General features: G+C 42.0%; 1 protein-coding gene across 4 annotated transcripts in view; it reads left to right on the top strand.

The window, feature by feature from the left end:
* The window catches only part of GRIA3 (glutamate ionotropic receptor AMPA type subunit 3), a 193,894-nt gene that overhangs the window by 140,417 nt on the left and 28,591 nt on the right, over positions 1-24,886 (top strand). For 3 of the 4 annotated variants that reach the window (XM_070759890.1, XM_070759891.1, XM_070759888.1), the window contains exons 12-13: positions 5,166-5,364; positions 19,161-19,408. In XM_070759890.1, the coding sequence (XP_070615991.1) occupies positions 5,166-5,364; positions 19,161-19,408 (447 nt within the window). Of the gene's footprint in view, positions 1-5,165; positions 5,365-19,160; positions 19,409-20,261; positions 20,377-24,886 lie in introns of all 4 variants that reach the window. The other variant, XM_070759892.1, reaches the window with a different exon arrangement.

Here is a 24,886-nt window from a genome sequence, read left to right as displayed (position 1 = left end):
ATGTCTCCAGTAATTTATAAGAAAGAGAATATCACAATTACTTTGGGGTCCTCGGTGATCTCTCAATTTGGTTGGATTTTTGCTGTTGTTTTATTACATCGGGGTCTTTGGGTCCCTCCTTATATACAAAGTCAAGCCACCACTCCCTTCTAGTGCTGATAATGTTACCTAGTTGGGTATTGAAATGTCTGCAAGAAACGTACCAAGATTAGACAGTATTAAGGACACCACAGCTTCCTCCTCCTCCTCCTCTTCCTCCTCCTCCCTCTACTCCACAAATCTCACCTCCTCTATGACTGATGATGTTACCCAATTGTATATGAAAACATCTGGAAGAAAGCCCCCAAGCATAGACTGCATTAAGGACACTACAGCTTCCTCCTCCTCCTCCTCCTCCCTCTACTCCACAAATCTCACCTCCTCTGTGACTGGTGATGTTACCCAATTGTATATGAAAACATCTGGAAGAAAACCACCCAGCTCAGAGAGCTCCAAGGACTTCACAGTTCAACCCTAAGCTATCCATATTCTCTTTTCTCGATAACACGTACTATAACATCCTATGACTTGTGCCCTCATTGATAGCATCTTAATACTTTAAACTCCACACAACCGCCTAAATCTTTCTCTCGAGATATCTCTCTGTGCTCTTCGATTTGGCAACAATCTTTGAAATCCCTTTATTGATCCTTTAATTGCTATTGATATTTAGATCTTGCTTCTTTTAATTTTTATTTTATTTTATCCAACTGCTAAAATCCAATACGAAGTATGGACCCTGCAAGTAAAGGGTTGGGTGAACTCCTTTTGGGTGATCCTAAAATTGCTTTCGGAAAGGTCTTTTTGACCTAAAGAGATCTGTCTCTTCTGGTCATGTGTGTAGTGACGGGCCCCACCCAGTATGAATGGAATCGGGGATCCGTTAGGACTTTTTAGTGGGCTCCGGAGTTCAGCATGGGCGCCCTCGCCTGACACAAGTGTCCACGCCCCGGGGATACTTCACTTCTGCGCATGCACCCAAAAGCAAGATTCCACACAATGCTTGTGCGGACAAGATTCTGGCAATTTGTGCCTCTTTTTTTTGCTTCTGCGCATGCACAGAAGCAAAGTCGCATGAGGGACAAAGCAAAATTTTGCACGAGGACGGTAATGCGGATGAGATTTTGGCAATTTTCGCCTTTTTTTGCTTCTGCACATGCACAAAAGCAAAAAAAAAAAGAGGGTAAAAATTGCCGGAATCTTGCCCGGGCAAATGTTTTCGTGTGGGATTTTGCTTCAAGCGCATGTGCAGAAGCAAAATCGTGCACAGGGGCACATGCATACGTCTCAAGTGCTTGCGCGCCCTCGCCGGCCTTGGGAACCCAGTACCAGTAAGAAAAGGTAAGTGGAGTCCTTCACTGCATACGTGATATGATTCATGCATCGGGACTGTAATAAGGACCATTTGGAACCGCTGGGTTTTCTCGGTTCGATGTTCTGTCGGGCTCTCTGGTAGAATCCTCCCAAAAATTCACAGGTACAAATTTCAGAGACAGACACGTTTGAAAATTCAAAACAATGTTCTTTATAATGAAAAGTCACTTAAACCAAGCCCTCTTTTTGTATAGCAAAGAGCACTCGTCTCCAAAAAAAATGGTAATTTATACAAGTCCCTTATCAGTTCTGAGATACTTAGCTTGCAGCTGTGAGACAATTCACAGTCCTTCTTCTTTCACAAAGTGGAACACACTTTGCTCTGGTTTAGTTTCAAAGCGGGGGAAAATCAGCACACAAAAAGTCAAAAGTCAGTAACGCAGTCATGAAACACAACGATCAGATAATCCTCCACAATGGCCAAACCCACAGGCTGCTATTTATAGCAGCCTCACTAATGACCACAGCCCCACCCAACCACAGGTGGCCTCATTTTCTTTGATAATAATCTCTCAGTTGTTGCTGCCTATGCATCGCTCTCCGCATGCGTGGCTGTATCATTAACTCTTTTTCCGAATCCAAGGAGGAGCTAGAGAATTGATCTCCTTCTGAGCTGTCTGCCACACTCTCCTCCTCCCTGTCACTCATGTCTTCTTGGTCAGAGGAGCCTTCATCATCAGATTCCATGGGGGGCAAAACAGGCCTGCAGCATGTGGATGTCTCCCCCACATCCACAGTCCTTGGGGCAGGAGCTGGGCCAGAGCTAACCACAACAGTTCGATATTGTGAATGCGGAGTAAAACTGATTGTCTTCACACTTGATCGGCGGAGAGACAACACTTTAATTGTTCACTTCAGACAACACTTTAGACAACACTTCAGTGGCTTTAGTCGACTGGTGAGGAATTTTGTCGAAACAACCCCGTAAGACTTTTGCTGATTACAAAGGAGAGTGAGTTGATAGAAAATGCAATGAATTACACACAAAAAAAGTTTAGCTGTATTTTAAGAGACTGTGATAAGCTGTTAACGTTAATGCATGTCCAGTGACCATGCACACACTTCGGAGTGAGATTTGGCTTGTGTGCATGCTCAAGAAACCAAAATCTCACAAGAGAACACACGACCGCGTGAGATGTTAGTGATTTTTTTTGCTTCCGCGCTTGCCTGGAAGCAAAAAATCGCCAAAGACCACCAAAATCTCTTTTGTGCACATGTCCTCTTGTGAGATCTCACTTCCTGCACATGTGCAGAAGCTAAATCTCCCTTGAACCTATGTGCTTGCATGCCAATCACTTGGAGCTCTGCGCGCATTGGTAAGTAGGAACTCTGCACATCTGCATGAGATGTTGGTGATTATTTTTGCTTCCGCGCATGGATGGAAGCAAAGAATCGGAAACAAAAAATCACTTCCTGCTCATGCACAGAAGCCAAATCTCACTTGGGTACCCGTAGCCACCTGCTGGTCACCTGGAGCTGTGCGCATAGCTCCATTTTCGCTACCAGTACGCAGTGTGGCGTCTACTGGCTGGCAACCCATTCATTACTGGTTTTGTTCCTGGTGTTTTGGGGCCATTTCAGGGGGAAAATGGAGCGAGCTTCACTTTCACAGGCACTTCAAGATTTCTTTGGCCTGCTGTGTGTGTGAGATGGAGAGAGACTCCGGGCCAGGGCTGGTGAGGCACCTAATAAAGGGAATGTTTAGTTACCAACAGCTTGCTTGACACGTTTGGGAGATGGGTCAGAACAGACAACCAGAGTTCATCAGCAGCTACAGAACATTTCTCTCTCTCTCTCTCTCTTCTCTCTCTCTCTCTCTCTTCTCTCTCTCTCTCTCTTCTCTCTCTCTCTCTCTCTCTTGCAAGGAATTCCATGCTGCCTGAATTCACTGCAGCAAAAGAGCAGGAAAAGTAGCCTGTCTTTAGTTTTACCTACTTTGTGTTTTTTTTTTTTTTTAAAACACCAAATGCAGTTACTATACGGTGGAATTAAAATAAAGACGTTTCCCCCACCTCTCGTGTGAGAGCTGCCAGCTGAAAGGGTAATCTGGAGCTTAGGTCACTAGCACTGTAAATCAGGTTTATAAATTATAAATGTTTGTGCTGTGCAATCTTGACTTGCAGACAGGCGGGTGCTCTAATGAACGTCAAAACGGCTCTAGCAACTTTTCCTGCAGAAGAATTTCTTTCTTTCTTTCTTTCTTCCTCTCTTCTCTTTCTTTCCTTCTTCCTTCCTTTCTTTCCTCTCTTCTCTTCTCTTCCTTCCTTTCTTCCTTCCCTCCTTTTTCTTTCATTCTTTCTTATTCTTTTTCTTTCTTTCCTTCTTCCATCCTTCCTTCCCTTCTCTTTCTTTCTTTCTTTCTTTCTTCCTCTCTTCTCATTCTTTCCTTCTTCCTTCCTTTCTTTCCTTCTCTTCTCTTCCTTCCTTCCCTCCTTTTTCTTTCTTTCTTTCCTTCTTCCATCCTTCCTTCCTTCCCTTCTCTTTCTTTCTCTCTCTCTCTCCTCTTCCTTCCTTCCCTTCCTCTCTTCTCTTTCTTTCTTTCTTCCTTCCTTTCCTCCCTTCTCTTCCCTTCCTTCCTTCCTCCCTTTTTCTTTCTTTCTTTTCTTCTTCCTTCCTTCCCTTCTCTTTCTTTCTTTATTTCTCTCCCTCCCCCTTCCTTCCCTTCCTCTCTTCTCTTCCTTCCCTTCCTCCCTTCTCTTCTCTTCCTTCCTTCCCTCCTTTTTTCTTTCTTTCTTTTTCTTTCTTTCTTTCTTTCCTTCTTCCTTCCTTCCTTCCTTCCCTTCTCTTTCTTTCTTTCTTTCTTTCTTTCCTTTGTCTCTCTCTCTCTTCCCTCCCTTCCTCCCTCTTTCTGGTTTATTCATTTTTCCTCTGTTTCTGGTTTTTCACAATGCATTAAATCCTAGGTCAGTGATGGGCCATTTATTTGCTTTTCTGAAGCCTGGGGAGAGTAAAAATAGTCAGAAAGAAGGCTGAAAATCAGCTGGCCAGTGAGCTTAGCATCTGGAACTGACATTGTCAAGGGTTTGCTCAATCCTAGCTGATATTCCATTATATTACCATATAAGGTAAAAGAAGGTTGCAAGCCTCTTGAATGCTGAGTCATTGGGTGCAAACTGCAATCTGATTGGGCCAGAGCATTATAAAATGCAAAGCTACTTTACAATGGTGAGCTGTTAGCTGTCCTCTGATATTGTTAGTTGGCTGGCTGAAGCAGTTTGAGCCTGAGTTAAGATATTGAATTAGAGCTGTAGTGCTGATATGGAGAAACTGAACTGGATTAGTATCTACTTGTAAGTAAGCTTTAATGTACTGTATATAGATAGAGTAAAGTTTGTTCCATGTAAATAGAAGACTAAGGCTGAAGATATTTTGCTTGCACCGAAGAGTAAAACTGTTTACTATTTTTTTTCTTTAAAAACTGTCTTTGTTATTTCTCTGCACCGGTTCTTAAATTGCCACAATATAAATTCTGGTATCTTGTCCAGTTCTACTGCGTAGATATCCAGACAGACATAGGGCAACATCTCGTGCCCTTAGATATGGCCATAGATTCGCCATCACTGACCTATGCATTCTTGTGATATTTCCATGCCATGAATTTAATGCACAGTGAATTTCTAGACTCCGATAATGCCAATATTGGTTCTTTTTCCTTTTTTATTCCCCTTCTGTTTGGACCACCTGGGATTTCTCTCCCCGAGGAAGATTGAAGACCGGCCTATAGCAAAGTAACCACATCTCCAATTTCTTAGGTCTCTCTCAGGGCGAATCGTTGGTGGCGTTTGGTGGTTCTTCACCCTCATCATCATCTCATCCTACACTGCCAACCTGGCTGCCTTCCTCACGGTGGAAAGAATGGTGTCACCCATCGAAAGTGCCGAAGATCTGGCGAAGCAGACCGAGATCGCCTACGGGACTTTGGATTCTGGTTCGACCAAAGAATTCTTCAGAGTAAGTGTTTCATTTCCTTCAAGGGGTTATGAACAGTGATGGGCTCCTAGGGGTATAGTCAGGTACGCAAAACCGGTAGGAAAAAAAATTGATTTTTTTTTCTTTTTTTCCCTAGGTATGTTTTTTTTATCACAGTAAATTAGGTTGAATGTGTATTATTTATTTTATTTGTTTATTGGATTTGTATGCCGCCCCTCTCCGCAGACTCGGGGCGGCTAACAACAGTGACAAAAAACAGCATGTAAAAATCCAATACTAAACAACTAAAAAAACCCTTATTATAAAACCAAACGTATAATTTTAGAAGAGCTGTGTGTGCGTGTTTGTGTGTGTGTACATACACCTACAGTTTATATAGTAGATAATGTATATTTTTGTGTGACTGTGTATAATTATGCATGGTATGTTTGTATGTATGTTTGCTTAGTAAATGGAGTTTTTAAAATATTTTAAACTATAATTTAGATTTGTCATGAATTGTTTTATTTTGTTGTGAGCCGCCCCGAGTCTGCGGAGAGGGGCGGCATACAAATCTAAATAATTAATAAATAAATAATAAATAAATAATATATATGTATGGCATATATACATAGAATTAAAGAGTATATTTTGGATGTTCAGTCATAGTAAATAGATAGGGAAATTGTATCTCTTTGAGGCAAGGAGAGGCCAGGCACCCTAACCCTTGATGTGAGTGACGTCAAGTTGACCGCCTTTAAGCCAGTCACATGACCTTTAAGCCACTCCCCATCACATGATCGTCAAGCCACTCCCACCTGGTCACATGGCCAGCAAACCACATCCACAAAATAACCCACAGCCACAATGTGGGAGTAAAAAAAATTGCAGCCCTTCACTGGTTACGAATTCCTGATTGGGCTCTGCAGGTGAGCTTGCTATGGGTATCCTGTTACATTGTTCGTATTTATTATCATGATTATAAACTGCCCAGAGTCCTATTGGAGTTGAGCAGCAGATAAATCGAAATAGATGGATAGATGGATAGGTGGATAGGTGGATAGGTGGATAGGTGGATAGGTGGATAGGTGGATAGGTGGATAGGTGGGTGGGTGGGTGGGTGGGTGGGTGGGTGGGTGGATGGATGGATGGATGGATGGATGGATAGATAGATAGATAGATAGATAGATAGATAGATAGATAGATAGATAGGGCATATGTTTAAACATATCTACTCTCAATTAGGGGGCTTAATTATTCCGAGGCCGTTTTCCTTCAAGCAAGGAGAATCTGGCATTCGAAATGATGGTTAAAGGGAAATAGAGTGGAATCCAGCCCGGAGTTTCGTTTGGGAGAGTTGAAATTAATTCGCTCTGTCAGCAGAGCTAAATTAAGTCTCTCTGTGTCTGACAGCTGAGGGTCAGGCCAAGTTTGGGTGCTCCAAATTCCATTACGGTTACATCGAGAATTTCCTGAGGATGGAGACTGAGTTTGGACCCGCATGTAGTGCTTATGTGTTATGTGTGTGTGTGTGTGTGTGTTTGTTTGTTTGTGTGTGTGTGTGTGTACAATGCTTTATCTTTTAATGCACTTAAATCCATATATGCAGGAAGTCAGGCTATCTATCTATCTATCTATCTATCTATATCTATCAATCAATCAATCAATCAATCAATCAATCATCTATCTATCTATCTATCTACCTACCTACCTACCTACCTACCTACTTATCATCTATCTATCTATCTATCTATCTATCTATCTATCTATCTATCTATTTGGATTTCTAGGTCTCCCTTCTCCAGGGGTCTTACACCACCTGCTTAGGTGCATAGTCTTTAAGGAGTGATGCGCCCCTCCATTGTTGACCTGTTTTGCGCGGCATATAGAGACGACCTTAGGAAGCTCATAAGCTGAAAATGTCTGGTGCCTTATAAATGTGTTATGAAATGCTGGGGCTCCATAGCAACTATGGAAAGACCGTCTCCGAACATCAATGCTCCTGCTATTATTATCTAATGTATGTATTTCGTCCATCCCCTTTCAAAACAGGTTGACAGGGTGGCCTGCATCAGAGGAGATAGCAATCAGTTCAGACATAAATGATGCACTTTAAAAAATTAGTGCTTCCTTGGTGGTACAGGTCATTTGCCCTGCCAGTCATTTCAATTACACGTAAACCCTCCACTTAATAGATAGATGAGATGAAAAGATATCTTTTAAAACAGAATTTATGTTAAAACTGAATGGAGGTTTGGCAGTATGGCAAATAGCAAATGAGATTTTACACATGCATATTTTATATATTTTATGCACGCTTAAAATAATGAATAGGAAGTTATACAGGCATAGAAAGATAATGCATATAAAAGTTTTCCCCCCTTTTGTGCATAGGAAGATAAAGTATATCTTTATAAAGTTTGGAATAAACTTCCAGCAGATATTATTGGTAAATCCACAGTAACTGAATTTAAACCTGCCTGGGATAAACATATATCCATCTTAAGATAAAATACAGGAAATAGTCTAAGGGCAGACTAGATGGACCAGGAGGTCTTTTTCTGTTGTCAATCTTCTATGTTTCTATATAGAAGTTTTTTTCCCTCATCCAGAAAATTGACATCTGTTAAATCAAGAATTTACTGAATTGTAGAGGAAAGAACTGTAACCGTTTTTTCCAATGCAACATTTCCTTCACTGTATAAATCTGCCTTTATTGTCACCTTTGCTTCAAAGAGCAATCCACCCTTAACAGTTTTTTTCTTAGATGAAAGGGTTTTTTAAAAAAAAATCATTATTTTTCAATGTTGGTAATATCCAGACAACATGCTTAAAATTAACAACAGTTAATCTCATTTTGCATGTGACAGACTCAACCGGAAAGTAAAGATAAAACTCAGGTTTCTGAATACACTTGACTGAATTGTGGCTGGCTCATTTGTGAACATAATCATGTCAGCTGGAACCCACTGAGTACCTATTTTCTACTCCATTAAGAAAGAATCTGTGATTGGAAACACACAGGGCCAAAGCTCCTAAGCCTAATTCTACACCTGAAGCATGAAGGTCAATATCCCAGTATCTTGGTATTTGAGCGGCTACCATAAGTAGTGCAGAGTAAAGCAACAAAGATGATTAGGGGGATTGGAGGCTAAAACTTATGAAGAATGGTGAGAGGGATCTTGGAATCCTAGTGGACAACCTCTTAAATATGAGCTAGCAGTGTGCAGCAGCTGCCAAAAGAGCCAACACAGTTCTAGGCTGCATTAACAGAGGGATAGAATCCAGATCATGTGAAGTGTTAATACCACTTTATAAGGCCTTGGTAAGGCCACACTTGGAATACACAACGCAAAAAGAACATTGAGATTCCAGAAAAAGTGCAGAGAAGAGCGACAAAGATGATTAAGGGACTGGAGGCTGAAACATATGAAGAACAGTTGCAGGAACTGGGCATGGCTAGTTTAATGAAAGAAGGACCAGGGGAGACATGATAGCAGTGTTCCAGTATCTCAGGGGTTGCCACAAAGAAGAAGGAGTCAACCTATTCTCCAATGCACCTGAGAATAGAACAAGAAGTAATGGGTGGAAACTAGGAGAGAAGTAACTTAGAACTAAGAGATAAATTTCCTGACAGTCAGAACAGTTAATCCGTAGAACAGCTTGCCTCCAGAAGTTGGGAATGCCCCAACATTGGAAGTTTTTAAGCAGATGATGGATAACCATCTGTCTGAAGTAGTGCCTAAGCAGGGGTTTGGACTAGAAGACCTCCAAGGTCCCTTCCAACTCTGTTGTTGTTGTTGTTGTTGTTCTAATGATGATGGTGATGATGATGAAGAAGAAGAAGAAGAAGAAGAAGAAGAAGAAGAAGAAGAAGAAGAAGAAGAAGAAGAAGAAGAAGAAGTGGTCAAGTTATTTTCCAAAGTACCAGAAGGCAGGGCAAGAAACAATGGGTGGAAACTAATCAAGGAGAGAAGAAACCTGAAATTAAAGAGAAACTTCCTAACAGTGAGAACAATTAACCAGTGGAACAGCTTGCCTTGAGAAGTTGTGGATGCTCCATCACTGGAGGCTTTTAAGAGGAGACTGGACAGCTACTTGTCTGAAATGGTATAGGGGCTGGACTAGAAGACCTCAAGCTCCCTTCCAGCTCTATTCTATTCTAACTTTACCAGGAACACCATCAGGGCTACAAATTGGCCACGGTGCATTCACTATGGCAAATTGGCCATGGCAAGGCGACTGTTGCAAGTTGGCTATGGTGAATTGTCCCATGCTGACCAATAGGTGACCTTCAACTTTGATGGTCACTAGATATATTAGCCAGATTCCTATCTTTCTTTGGCCCTTTTTCTCCAGTACTTTTGTTTAACTTATTGTTGTGAGCCGCCCCAAGTCTTTGGAGAGGGGCGGCATACAAATCTAATAAATTATTATTATTATTAACAGAGCAACTTTTCTGGCCTGGTTGAAAACATCGGTGAAAATAGCTGAGTATTTATTTCTATGAGCATCTTTGCCATCTCGTGCTTAGCAAGATTATTGTAGAAGTGAGATACAAACAGGAAAACTGGGTCAAATGTCCTTGCCAATTAACTTGGATTAAATGTAGCCTCAAATTGACCCAAACCTTTTTGTGTGTGTGGTTAAATTAGCATGTCTGGCATGCTCTATCTTCTAAATAATGGACTAGAGAATTAATTAATTCTGTAATTGGGGAAATGTCCTAAAGACACCTCTAGGCATTCTATCTCTGGGTGATTTCTGCCCGCCCAGTCTCTGTCTTGCAACACACCCCATAGCTGTCTGGTGACTTAAGGAAGATGAGTTGGTTATGACTCCATAAGTTTATTGTAGACTTTTTTCTTTTCATTCTGGCTCAATTCTTGACGACAGTTTTGCTGAGCCTTGGCTACTGGAAGACGTGTGGACTTCAACTCCCAGAATTCCTCAGCCAGCACAGGAATCCTGGGAATCAAAGTCCAAGACCTCTTTAAGTTATCATGGTTGACAAACCCTGCTCTATATTCTGGAGAGATGGGGATCAAGCGAAGGAAAGTAGGAAATTGGAGCCTCCAGCATCTGTATTTAAAAGACTGTAAACTTGGCTGCGGATTGATGGATCGGGACATCTGAGAGCAGGGAGTGGAGGCAGTAACCTGAGAGAACAGATGTTTCTGTCAATATAATGCCAATGTGTCCAAAGTGAATGCAAGAAATAACCATCTGGATTCCAGCAAATCATGGCATTTTCAGGACCTCGGAGAGCTCCACACGTGGCATTACAAACCGAATGAGCTGCTAATATAAGAGGTGTTTTTGCGTCTTTTTATGAACTGTTAAAACTGTTATGGTTGGCTAAGCCGAAGCGTTTTTAGCTCCATTCAGCCTGCTGCTTCTTCTAAATTTACAGAGTCTATGGCCCTTTCAGAAGCCTCACAGCTTGGCGCCGTTAAGATGATGCAGAGGCTCCAGGAAGGTCATTCTTCTGAGTCTTAACTATGGAAGATTCTCTCGCGGGGATGCTGGCTAGCGCACGATCGCAGATGTTGATGGCTTCCTTTCTCCATTTTGAGGGACTTTGTGATATCCAAAGGCTTAATCAGAGCTTTGTTGAGTTCTTGACCATGAAGCCATGACAAATTTGAGTAAGACTAAGCATGGGGTCAATGGTTAAAAAAAAAAAAAAGAAGCCAGAACAAGCCTTCCATTTTAGGCCAGCTGGATGATTTTGACAGTGAGTTCTAGTGCTGCCTTAGGCATGAAAGCTAGCTAGAGAGCTTTGGGCCAAGCACCGTGTGACTGAGAGTTCTAGTCCCAACTCAGGCTGGAAGCCAGTAGGTGACTTTGAACCAATCACCAGGCAACAGTGAGTTCTAGTTTGTTTGTTTGTTTGATTTTTTTAATGCCGCCCTTCTCTTTAGACTCAGGGTAGCTTACAACATGTTAGCAATAGCACTTTTTTAAAAAAAATAGAGCCAGCCTATTGCCCCCACAATCTGGGTCCTCATTTTACCCACCGCTGAGTCAACCTTGAGCCGGTGATGAGATTTGAATTGCTGACCTGCAGATCTAGTAGTCAGCTTGAGTGGCCTGCAGTACTGCACTCTACCTGCTGTGCCACCCCGGCTTATTATTATTGTTATTGTTATCATTGTTGTTGTTGTTATTATTATTATTATTATTATTATTCACAAAAACAGTAACACACAGCAAACGAGCTTGATATGCTGGATTTTGTTTCTAATAATAATAATAATAATAATAATAATAATAATAATAATAATAATTTATTGGATTTGTATGCCGCCCCTCTCCGTAGACTCGGGGCGGCTAACAAAAATGATAAAAACAGCATGTGACAATCCAATAATAAAACAAATAAAAACCCTTATTATAAAACCAAACATACACACAGACATACAATTCATAACTTGTAATGGCCTAGGGGAAAGGAATATCTCAACTCCCCCATGCCTGGCGGTATAAATGAGTCTTGAGTAGTTTACGAAAGACAGGGAGGGTGGGGGCAATTCTAAACTCCGGGGGGAGTTGGTTCCAGAGGGCTGGGGCCGCCACAGAGAAGGCTCTTCCCCTGGGGCCCACCAAATTACATTGTTTAGTCGACGGGACCCGGAGAAGGCCAACTCTGTGGGACCTTATCGTTCATTGGGATTCGTGCGGTAGAAGGCGGTTCCGGAGGTAATAAATATATAATGAGGAGGATGAGAATAAGCAGCACTTAACTGGTGATGAAATATGGAATCCAGCATAGTGATCTAGTTTGCTGTGTTGTATTGATGATGATGATGATGATGATAATAATAATAATAATAATAATAATAATAATAATAATAATAATAATAATAATGTAAAGAAATAAAGACCGCGGAGACGAGTCTTCCCCCCGCAATTTATTTTTGAATGAACAGATGGTAATGAATTTTCTTCACTCCAGTCCTGGGCCACGATCCAGATAGCAACCACTTTCCCATGACTGGCACCGTCCCCGTCATCCTAAGGTGATGACAGCTGTCACAATCAAAATGCTGTAGGTCAGGCATTCCACCTGCTCCATACGTGTGCCCTGAATTCTCACCGTTCGATTTCCCCCTGGAAAAATGCAGACGGTGGCAAGCAACCCCTCGTTTTCGTGTCTTTTTCCAAAGCACCAGAACCTGCAAGCCGTCCATTTTGATCCGAGTCGTTTTAATGCTGACAAATTGCCCTCGTGCCTTTTGGACCACATTTGCATTTGCGAAGGAGGTGTGCTATTAATTGCGATCGATATAGCCGGATGCCAGGATTCAGCCTGATTTTATTTTATTTTTTTTTATTTATTGGATTTGTATGCCGCCCCTCTCCATAGACTCACAGCGGCTAACAACAATGATAAAAACAGCATGTAACAATCCAATCCAATACTAAAATAACTAAAAAAAAACTTATTATAAAAACCAAACAGACATACAGACATACCATGCATAAATTGTAAAGGCCTAGGGTGAAAGAATATCTCAGTTCCCCCATGCCTGATGGCAGAGGTGGGTTTTAAGGAGCTTATGAAAGGCGCGGAGGGTGGGGGCTATTCTAATCTCTGGGGGGAGTTGATTCCAGAGGGTTGGGGCCGCCACAGAGAAGCCTCTTCCCCTGGGTCCCGCCAAACGACATTGTTTAGTTGACGGGACCCGGAGAAGACCCACTCTGTGAGACCTAACTGGTCGCTGGGATTCGGGCAGCAGAAGGCGGTCCCGGAGATAATCTGGTCCGGTGTCATGAAAGGCTTTGAATTGTGACCGGAAACTGATCGGCAACCAATGCAGACTGCGGAGTGTTGGTGTAACATGGGCATATTTGGGGAAGCCCATGACTGCTCTCGCAGCTGCATTCTGCACGATCTGAAGTTTCCGAACACTTTTCAAAGGTAGCCCCATGTAGAGAGCATTGCAGTAGTCTAGCCTCGAGGTGATGATTTTGCCACTCGTTTCATCCTGACATGATGGAGAATGGAAGATATTTATTTATATGTGTGTGTGTGTGTGTGTATCACATGTTTTTTGCTGAAATTTTAAAATTAAGGGAGACTAGGATGGCACCATTTCGGCCTTGTTCTGGCCTCATCAGCTAGCCACACCCTTACTGGGATTTGATCCGACAGCTTCTGCCTTGTAAGGCAGAGAATTAACCTCTAGGCCACCAGACCTGATCCCTTCAGCTCTGTACCAGGGAGGGGTTATATGTTTTTTTATGTCGGATCACCCTGGTATATTGAAGGAACGTCACAGCTCCTTTTTGCCTCTAGGCCCAACCCAGGGCCATTTCAAGGCAGTTAATTTATTCATAGCCGGCAACTATATTCTGTATGTATCACATGTTTGTGATATATGCTTGTTCTGCCGGGCTTCTCGGCACGAGCCCTCAATTAAGTTCAATTCAGACACACACAGTCATCGAAATTAAAATAGGAGCCAAACACACTTTTAGTCAGTCAAAGGGCTCACCTTCAAAGCAACCGCCTTGAATGCTGTGAAGAACAATAAACAAACACAAAGCAGATAACAAGCAGTTGTGAAGACGTCACAGCCATTCTCCTTCCAGAATTCTCAACTCACAAACGTGACTATGATTTAGTTCAAAAGTCCTGGAAACAGTTCAAAGAGAGCCCTTGTAGAATCCTGATACAAAAGACACGTCCTCCTTCACCGAACAGATAAACTTCCACGCCCAGAGGCCAGAACGCTGACAATTTAACAGCAGCCCACAATTAGTCTAATTACACCCAGCCACAGGTGATCTCCCTTATTTCCTGTAGTATTTACGTAGTTGCTCTTTCCTAGACATTGTCGTGCATCTGCGCACATCAATGAATGTCTCTGCTTCTGAATCCAGTGATGATAACGATGATGAATCACTCATGGGGCGACTATCTAATGGGCTGCCATGATCCCCTCTGAGGATCCCATTTCACTTCCACTATCAGCTACAGACTCTTCGCTGTCAGAAGCAGTCGGCAGTAAAACTGGCCTCTGACACTGGGAGGATTCACCCACATCCACCCCCACAGTCCTTGGGGCAGGAGCTGGCCCAGAGCCAACCACAACAATGCTGCCCCTCTTCTAGGACTCGGGGGGGCTTACAACATATAAAAGAAACCACAGAATGCAATAGGCTTAATCCAATTAATTAAAACTAAGGAAACAATCAAAAATCCCCAGTTATGTTAAAAACCAGTCATGCCCATTCAAGCAACAGCCCTTACACCTTCCTCCCCTGATAGCCTTTGATGGCAGGATGCCAATGAGGTGCCAGGCCCAAGTTGGGAGACCAGACAACATCCATGTTCTGCCGGCGTGTCCCAACCGCCCATAATTACAGGGTAATTAGTCCAAACAGACACACACCCCACGGTAGAAGGAAAACAAAAGGTCTTTATCAATAGAAAAGCAGAAACAACTCCCTTTTTAAATGTCAAAGGGATTTTCTGGTACACACAAGGCACAGGTTAAATGCAGTCAATTTCTCACCCAGTAACTGGGAAATTGAGTCCAATTCCAAAGTCCAGAAAGTCCACACGCAGTCTTAAACAGGGAAACAGCAAAACCACGATCTTGACGAAACTATGTATCAGATAAACTTCCACAAGGCTAAACCTATTCTTTTTATCTGTAGCACTAATTACAGCAGCCCCACCCAACCACAAGTGGCCTCACTTATCTCCTGTAATAATCCTTCAGTTGTTCTCTCCCGTGCATCACTCTACACATGCGTGGGTCCGTCATGAGTTCTTGTTCAGAATCCAGGGATGATAAGGATGATTGATCTCCTCCTGGGCTGTCTGCCAAACTCCCCCCTTCCCTGCCACTCACGCTTCCTTCGTCAGAGGAGCCTTCGTCGGGAGATTCTATCGGGAGCAAAACAGGCCTGTGGCATGTGGATGTTTCCCCCACCTCCACCTCCACATTCCTTGGGGCAGGAGCTGGGCCAGAAGCCAACCACAACAATCCATAACTGGCTACCCTCTTCTGCAAACATCCACCCAATCTGAATTGGTAAGTGTTCTGCCTGACTGGGCTCAGGCAATGCGTAACAGTCCAAGGAAAAGAAATCAAACACACACATGCTCTGCTAATCAGCAGACTTGTATTAGATAAACAAAAAAGGGTTACTCAAAACAGTTCTTAGTGTCCGAAAACAATGATATTTATTTATTTATTTATTTATTTATTTATTTATTTAGATTTGTATGCCGCCCCTCTCCGCAGATAGTGAAAGGCTTACTTCAGCTGCATACAAAAACACAGGAAAAAACAAACAAAGACAACCTGGAATGAGCAAAGATGTTTCAGGAGTCCTTTTGAATCTTTGGAGCAAACAGCAAGTCCCAGAGTTTTCACCTCCCACTTGTCTGAAAAAGCTGGGTTGAAAACTCCAACGGCACGGAACAGAAACTTCAGAGCAGGAACCACAAAATAACACAGATAAACAGCCACAGTTTGCCTTGGCCTTTGTTCCCTTTTATCCCTTTTAGCCCTCATTAGGGGAACCACACCCAGCCCTCAGTATAAGAACCACACCCAGCCCAGGTACTACTAGAATGACTTGTAATACTCCTTCAACCGATCCCTTCTTTGCATAGCTCTTCGGCTACGCAGATCAATATATTGATCTGCAGAAGAACCCAGGGACGAAAGACTGTCTGAGGGACTGCATGCCAAATCCCCTGGGCTGTCTGCTGAATCCTGCGTCCCAGTGGCCTCGTCCTCCTGGCTGTCTGCCACGTCTTCCTGGCTGTCAGCCAGGCTTTCGCATTCACTTTGTGCCGTGTCCCTCCCATCTGTGGGAACAACAGCTGGCCCAGGCCCAAACACAACAGTAAGCAGGAATCCAGTAGAGGATCTACTAACGGGTTAAGTATCAGGGTAGCAAATCCAGCCAATGCCTGCGGGCATCCAATCACATGCTGCTTCAGTGTTCTACTTTTAGGAGAGCAACCATGAGATAATGGTAATGACATTGCCCGAAACAACTCAGCTTTCATATCTTCTCTTCTTTTCTTTTTTTTCTGCCCCCAACTTACTGTACTCTTTATATAACCGGGCTGAATGAAGTCACATGAATAAAGTTCCTTGTTAGAAGAAAATATATCGCTTTTAATTAAGGACACAGTGTTCAGCCAGCAAAATACATTAGCTGATTAAAAACCTTTTTTTTTTTTTGGTCAGTCCGAATCTAACAGCGATTGAAAGGCCATCAGATGACCTTTTAAAAAATGTATAGAAGATGTTGATAAGGATTCTGGCTCAATATAGTTGAAACGAAAAGGAACATAGAGAATTTAATAATTTAAGGAGACTAACGTGCACTAGTAATAGAATAGAATAGAATAGAATAGAATTTTCTTATTGGCCAAGTGTGATTGGACACACAAGGAATTTGTCTTGGTGCAGATGCTCTCAACGTACATAAAATAAAATATACATTTGTCAAGAATCATGTGGTACAACACTTAATGATTGTCATAGGGGTCAAATAAGCAATGAAGAAGCAATATTAATAAAAATCTTAGGATATAAGCAACAAGTTACAGTCATACAGTCAACATGGGAGGAAATGGGTGAAAGGAATGATGAGAAAAACTAGTAGAATAGAAGTGCAGATTTAGTAGAAAGTCTGACAGTGTTGAGGGGATTATTTGTTTAGTAGAGTGATGGCGTTCGGGAAAAAATTGTATCAGCAGCTCCTTGGGCAGTTTGAGCTTCCTGAGCAGGCTCAGAAAGAACATTCTTTGTTGTGCTTTTTTGATGGTGTTTTTGATGTTAGGTGACCATTTTAGGTCTTGAGATATGATAGAACCTAGAAGGAATTGAAGTAGGAATTGAAATGGTTGCAAATGAATAAGCTGCAAATAAAAATATCCTGCTAGATAGCAGGTATCCATTCTAAGTTCTGATACCAAAGCTACTTAATGTATAGAGCATAATGCTTTATTTTGTCCCGTTTGTATATATGTATGCTTTCTTTTTATGTTGTCTTGTTTTTATCAATGTAAATAACCAATAAAGATATTTTAAAAAATAATTTAAAAAAATGTAAAGGAGATGTTGATAAGAATTCTGTCTCAAATAGAGGTCGTTTTTGAGAACACACATTTTTCAACTCTGATTAGATTGTGTGTTTGTTTAGGGTTTTTTTAGTGAGGATTTTTTGTTAACCAAATCAAAACTAACTTGATTGATTGATTGATTGATTGATTGATTGATTGGATTTGTATGCCGCCCGTCTCCGCAGACTCGGAATAAGTTTATTTCTGGAGGTAATATTACAATGCAAGTAAATGGTTTGTAACCATGGGAAAGGCTGTTGTAAGCCATAATGAGTATGTAATCTTGGGTTTGCTAACTGTGCTGCAACCCGATTGGCTGTAACTTATATAAGCAGGTAGCACCCTTGCATGGGTGTGGTTTGTTACAGAGTGGTTTTGTGCTAGGTAGTTTGTAGTTAGTGGTTAGTGCTTAGTGGTTTCAGTGGTGGATGTAATAAGAGTTATAAGAGTTGTATACTAGTATTGTGGATAGTTTATTATTATTATTATTATTATTATTATTATTATTATTATTATTATTATTATTGGTAAATGTAAAAGTGATAGTTTATTTAGAGAAGCAGTTTGATAATAAGAAAGTAAAATATATTTTTACAAGACAGCCTGCATTGAAGACTCCAATTAGGTAGAGTGGTTAACTGTGGCTACTTGGTGGGTTAACTTCCGCATGTGCAAAACTCTCCCAACCTGTTTGAAATAAAAAAGGAAGTTTAGAAAAACGATCAGTCAATAAGAAAGGTGGGGGGAGGGGGAAGGAAAAGGAAAGGAAGTAGTAAAAAAAGAGCAGCTTCAAATCTTTAAGCTAGTTATATATCATTTATCCTTTCTGTCTCAGATTGTATCATGACTGCCTTCTTTCCAAAAGTCTATCCTTTCTAACCATCAAAGACATCAATGAAAAGTTTTTCCCCTCCCCATTTTCAGTTAAAAAACTAAATAAAACAAAGCCATACATTGTAGTGATTGCCTTTTCCTTAATCAAACATGTCGATGGTGCCATCTCTGCAAATTCTATGCAAATAGGGGGGGGGGGGGATGTGTTGGATAGGTTGTCCGCCTTAAGTTATTTGTAAAAAGAGTAAAAGTGCAATATAAATAAATAACCTCTCTCTCTCTCCTTCTCCTTCCCTCCCTCCCTCTCTCCTTCTCCCTCTCTCTCTCTCTCCCCTCTCCATCTCCATCTCTCCCTTCCTTTCTCTCTGTCCCTCTTTATCTCCCTCCTCCTCCCTCCCTCCCCCTCTTCACCCCTCTCCTTCTATCCCTCCCTTTCTCTCCTCTTCCTCTCTTTCTCTCTCTCCTCTCCCTTCCTCTCCCTCTCCCTCCCTTCTTTTCCCTCTTTCTCTCCCTCTCTCCCTCCCTCCCCCTCTCCACTCGTCTCCTTCCCTCTCTCCCTCCTCTCTTTCTCTCCCTCTCTCCCACTCCCTCTCCATCTCTCCTTCCCCCTCTCCCTCCCTCTCTCTCCCTCTCTCCATATCCCTCTCCATTTCTCTTTCCCCCTCTCCTTCCCTCCCTCTCCCCTCCCCCTCTCTCCCTCTCCATCTCTCCTTCCCCCTCTTCACCCCTCTCCCTCCCCCTCTCCTTTTCCTTCTCTCCCTCCCCCTCTCTTTCTCTCTCTCCCTCTCCTTCTCTTCCTCTCCCATCTCCCTCTCTCTCCCTCCTTCTGTCTCCCCCTCCCTCTCCCCCCACCTCCCTCTTCCTCTCTCCTTCCCTCCTTCCCTCTCTCTCTCCCTCTCAGAGATCCAAAATCGCTGTCTACGAGAAAATGTGGTCGTACATGAAGTCGGCAGAGCCCTCGGTGTTTGCCAAGACCACGGCCGACGGGGTGGCCCGCGTGAGGAAATCAAAGGGAAAGTTTGCATTCCTGCTCGAATCCACCATGAATGAGTACATTGAACAGCGAAAGCCCTGTGACACAATGAAAGTTGGTGGGAACCTGGATTCCAAAGGCTATGGTGTAGCAACTCCTAAAGGCTCAGCATTAGGGTGGGTGGAATAATATAACAATCTCCATGTTGTTATAGTATTCCACCTACCCTGATGTATTGTGTTGTCTTTCCCCCCTCTTTTTCTTTCTTGTGGATTGGAGGTAAACATAAACAGTTTTTTTTTAACAAAAATGAAAAACAAAATCTTTAAAACAGTATTCCATGGATTTAAGTAAATTACGGTTTTGTTGACCTGAATGCATCCATATATATATATATATATATTATATTTTCCCCCCTAAATGTTCTCTCCGTGTTGTCCCTCCGGATAGTTGCTGTGTTTTTTTGTTTGTTTGTTTACTTGTTTGTTTAATTTAACCGTCCAGTGGCTTTTTTCCTTCTCAATTGAAATGTTCAAAGCCCGAGTTTAAAACCACCCAATGTAATGAATCTTAAATTGCATGCGGTGGTGTTCTCGTTGTGTTTTTCCTCCCCACCCCTTATTCCTTCCTTCCTTTCTCTCTCTCTCTGAAGACAATCTCCCCCATCCTGCACACTTCAGGGTTTTCAGCAAATGTTTGCATCCTTCCAATTTTACCCCGTCATTTGCTATTTGCTGTAACCAATCCACGCTCTCTAGCGCCATCTCCCTGTGTGGGGGGGAAATGACACCCTGCTTAAACCCCCCCCAAACCAAAGCACTTTAAAACCAGAATCCACCGAACCAAAAAAAAATCCATTTTCTTTTAAACCAAACCAAAGATTCTTCTTTTTGTTTGTTTGTTTTCTTCTTCTTCTTCTTCATCTTCTTTCTGGCCAATTTGTCCTTCTGCTCCTTTCCTTCTGCGTTTGAACACCTTTAACCGAGCATCGCTGCATTATTCTTACGAGTTATGTTTTATCGTTTCAAGAAATGCTGTAAACCTGGCAGTATTAAAACTGAATGAGCAAGGCCTGTTGGACAAATTGAAAAACAAATGGTGGTACGACAAAGGAGAGTGCGGCAGCGGGGGCGGTGACTCCAAGGTCAGCCTCAATGTCACCACAATCGGGTACCTTAGTCAAGAGTAATCGGCAAAGCTGTTATTTGATGCATCGGGGGGAGGGCAGGGGGGATCAAAGAACTTTGTCGCAGAGGCCGTCTTGAACCCATCAAGGCCAGGTCCCTTGTAGCTTCTTCCGTCAGACAGTCTCCTCGTCGTCCTCCTCTCTTTATTGAACTAACAGGGAGAACGTGCCCTACTGGGTTGGCCTTGGCTGAGCGAGACCCAACAATATGGACCATAATAGCAATAGCAACAGCACTTAGACTTATATACCACTTCATTGTGTTTTTTTACAGCCCTCTCTAGGCTGTTTACAGAGTCAGCGTATTGCTTCCCCAACAATCTGGGTTCTCGTTTTACTGACCTCAGAAGACTAGAAGGCTAAGTCCACCTTGAGCCAGTGAGAATTGAACTCCAGGCAGTGGGCAGAGTTTATTTATTTATTTATTTATTAGATTTGTATGCCGCCCCTTTCCGTAGACTCGGGGCGGCTCACAGCACAATAAAACAGTTTGTGACAAATCTAATAATTTACAATTTAAAATTTAAAATAGTTTAAAAACCCCCCATTTTTAAGCAGACATACCTACAAACATACCATACATAAATTATATAGGCCCGGGGGAGATATCTCAATTCCCCCATGCCTGACGACAAAGGTGGGTTTTGAGGAGTTTACGAAAGGCAAGGAGGGTAGGGGCAGTTCTAATCTCTGGGGGGAGCTGGTTCCAGAGAGTCGGGGCCGCCACAGAGAAGGCTCTTCCCCTGGGGCCTGCCAACCGACATTGTTTAGTTGACGGGACCCGGAGAAGGCCGACTCTGTGGGACCTAATCGGTCGCTGGGATTCGTGCAGCAGAAGGCCGTCTCGGAGATATTCTGGTCCGATGACATGAAGGGCTTTATAGGTCATAACCAACACTTTGAATTGTGACCGGAAACTGATCAGCAACCAATGCAGACTGCGGAGTGTTGGTGTAACATGGGCATTTTTGGAAAAGCCCATGATTGCTCTCGCAGCTGCATTCTGCACGATCTGAAGTTTCCGAACACTTTTCAAAGGTAGCCCCATGTAGAGAGCATTACAGTAGTCGAACCTCGAGGTGATCAGGGTTAGTAATAGCAACAGCACGTAGACTTATATACCTCTTCATTGTGTTTTACAGCTCTCTCTAGGCTGTTTACCAAGTCAGCATATTGTCCCCCAACCATCTGGGTTCTCATTTTGCTGACCTTGGAAGGATGGAAGACTGAGACCACCTTGAGCCAGGGAGACAGCACTTAGACTTATTTACCTCTACATTGTGTTTAAACCCCTCTCTAGACTGTTTACAGACTCAGAATATTGCCCTCCAACAATCTTGATCCTTGTTTTACTGACCTTGGAAGACTGGAAGGCTAAGACCACCTTGAGCCAGTGAGAATTGAACTCTAGGCAGTGGGCAGAGTTAGCAATAGCACTTAGACTTATGTAGACCACTCAGAGAATGCTGTAAAGTACTCTGAAGTTATCTTCATCATGCTTTAGCGTTCTCTGGGTGGTTTACAGTTCAGCGTATCCGGGTCCTCATTTTATGGACGTCAGGAAGAATAGAAGGCTGAGTCAACCTTAAACCGGTCAGGATCAAACTCCTGACTGTGGGCAGAGTTAGCCTGCAATACCACATTCTAATCACTGCACCACCACAACCCTTATGGCCCTTTTAAAAGTTCAGAAACCACAGCAAAAGGGTTGATAGGTTTCTATTTATTTAAATAGGGGGTCCCCAACTCTGATGGACTCTGGGGAGTGTAAAAAAATGAAAAAAAGCAACCAAACAAATTATGAAACCAACATAAAACGTTAAATTATACAGACAGCCCAGACTAAAATACTGTAATCAAAGTGGCAAAAATCAACTAAACAAAATGGCCTTAAATAAATCATACGCATCGGCCCCAGGCTTAGATTCACAGCCATGGTTTGAAGGCTTTCTGGAGGCCTGGACGAGTGGGTGCCATTTTTATTTCGGTGTTTGTGTGTGTGTGTGTGTGCTGTTTATGGGGTGCCATCACAGAGAAAACATATTTTCTTGTTCCCACAAGATGGCAATGATTAATGACAGGGTCCTGGCGACCCTGGGGAGAAAGGTTTGGAGATTAGGGAACTCTCAGATATCCAGACCTTACACCCTACAGGGGTTTGATTATGATGACTCTCCGATCCTATAGTATTTATTTATTTGTTTGTTTGTTTTCTCTCTCTCTCTCTCATCACATTAACAATGTTGGTTGCGGGGGAAACTATTAAACTTTCTGGAATTAAGACATTTTTTTTAAAAAAAAAATTTAATTTTATATACAAAACATAAAAGATTCATCAAAACAGAAAACAGTTAAGTCCTAGCATAGTATAACAATTTATGAACATAAAAACTTATAGAGAAAAGGGTGGAAGAGTGAGAAAGAAGGGAATAGAAAAGAAGAGGGAAGAAGGTAGAAAAGACATAGGAAATAGAAGAGATAGAAAGAATAAAAGGGTTGGCGAATGTCCGGGGGAGCTGTATTGAAAACGAGAACCAATTCCTAATTTATTAGCTCATTACCATGGTTCAGGTTAGTCATCTGGGTTGGTAAGTGCAAGCGTTGAATTAATCTAATTATAGAGATTATAGAAAATAGTAGTAAGTATTCTATCTATAAATATCTAAGGTCTCTTATTATTATAGAAAAAATACGAGAAAGCTATACAGTATACCGGATTTGTATCTGGTCGAGTTTATAAACATCATTTCAATCATGTAGCGTGGTATTCTCTTTTTTTTCTAACCAACTGTAAAAAGGATCCCAACAGTTATTAAATGAGGACATTGTTTCATTTCTAACTAGTATAGTTAGTTTCATCATCTCTGCACAGTATTTAATTTTTTAAATTATTGCGTCTTTCGGAGGTATATCCTCGTTTTTCCACCACTGCGTGAAAGTTAGTCTGGCTGCTGTAGTTAAATGGACAATTAAGTGTATTTGGGTTTTAGGCAAATTTTGTCTAAGAATGCCCAAAAGGAAACATTCAGGGGGTTTTTCTATTTTCAAATTTAGTATTTCATCAATCCAGAGTCCAATTATATTCCAATAATTTTGTGCTTTTGTGCATTGCCACCATAGGTGGAAATAGGTGCCTAGTTCTTGGTGACACTTCCAGCAATATGGTGAAAGTTTGTTGTTTAGTTTTGTTAGTTTTATCGGGGTAATGTGCCACCTGTAAAACATTTTAACTAAGTTCTCTTTGTAAGACGTGGCTATGGTTAGTTTATAATTTCTGCTCCAGAGTAATTGCCACTCCTCTTCTTTGATCTCTTTTTTAAGGTCCAGATTCCATTGTTTTACATTAATTTTTGTATTAGTATTATCCAATTCATTATAATTTAAATAGCAATAAATTTTTTTAATTAATTGTTTTTAATTAATTGAGACATTTGAGGGCCTTGGAATTGCCTCAGGGGATTGGAAAATTAAAGATGGCGGTGACGATAGAGGAATCAAACCCCAATCCCATTGGGCATGTGTGCAACATTTGATATATACCAACGACAGGACTTTGATTGCAGAGTTGTGCTTTCTCTCTCTTGCCTTTGTGTTCGCTGTCCCTCTCTGATGATGTAAGGCAAGGGGTCTCCAACCTGGGCAATGTTAAGACTTCTGGACTTCAACTCCCAGAATTCCTCAACCAGCAAAGCTCTGGGTGGGTCCAGGTGATTTTTTTTTTTTGCATAGTCTATAGCAGGGGTCCCCAAACTTTTTACACAGGGGGCCAGTTCACTGTCCCTTGGACTGTTGGAGGGCCGGACTATAAAAAAACCCCTATGAACAAATTCCTATGCACACTGCACTTTTTGAAGGAACATTAAGGAGGAAATTTAATTAAAAGAAAATGAATGTAACTGGATGACAAAATTAGGAAAAAAAACTTTTGCAACTTTTTTGATGATTGATATTAGTTACTAACAAAATACTGCATTTTATTCATGGAAAATTAGATGGTACATTGTGTTGTTTGAATGTAGGTTGAGAGAAAAATTAAAAAAAAATTACCCCCCCCAAAACAGTCCTTCCTTCCTCTGTCCCTCCATTCATTTCATTCTTCCTTCCTTTATTCCTTGTTCCTTCCATTTCTCCTTCCTTCCTTCATTCCTTCCTTCCTTCATTCATTCATTCCTCTCCTCCTTCCCTCCCTCTCTTTCCCTTTTCTTTCTTTCTCTCTCTTTTTTCCCTGTGCTCTTGTCACTCACCGGCGGGCCGGATAAATGGCCTCAGTGGGCCGCATGTGGCCCGCGGGCCGTAGTTTGGGGACCACTGGTCTATAGACATGTCTGTCCAATCCGATGTATGTTGGATAGTGTTTGCCCACCCTTGTAATCCATGGGATGAAGTGGACAGGGAAATAATGACTTTTATCTCCTTATTCCGGCACTCCAGATTGCATTCTTCGCTTGCTTGTTTGTTTTAATCCACG

Source organism: Erythrolamprus reginae, chromosome 8, assembly GCF_031021105.1.
Source record: "Erythrolamprus reginae isolate rEryReg1 chromosome 8, rEryReg1.hap1, whole genome shotgun sequence".
NCBI classification, from domain to species: Eukaryota; Metazoa; Chordata; class Lepidosauria; order Squamata; family Dipsadidae; genus Erythrolamprus; species Erythrolamprus reginae.
This window is presented reverse-complemented; position numbering and strand designations above follow the sequence as displayed.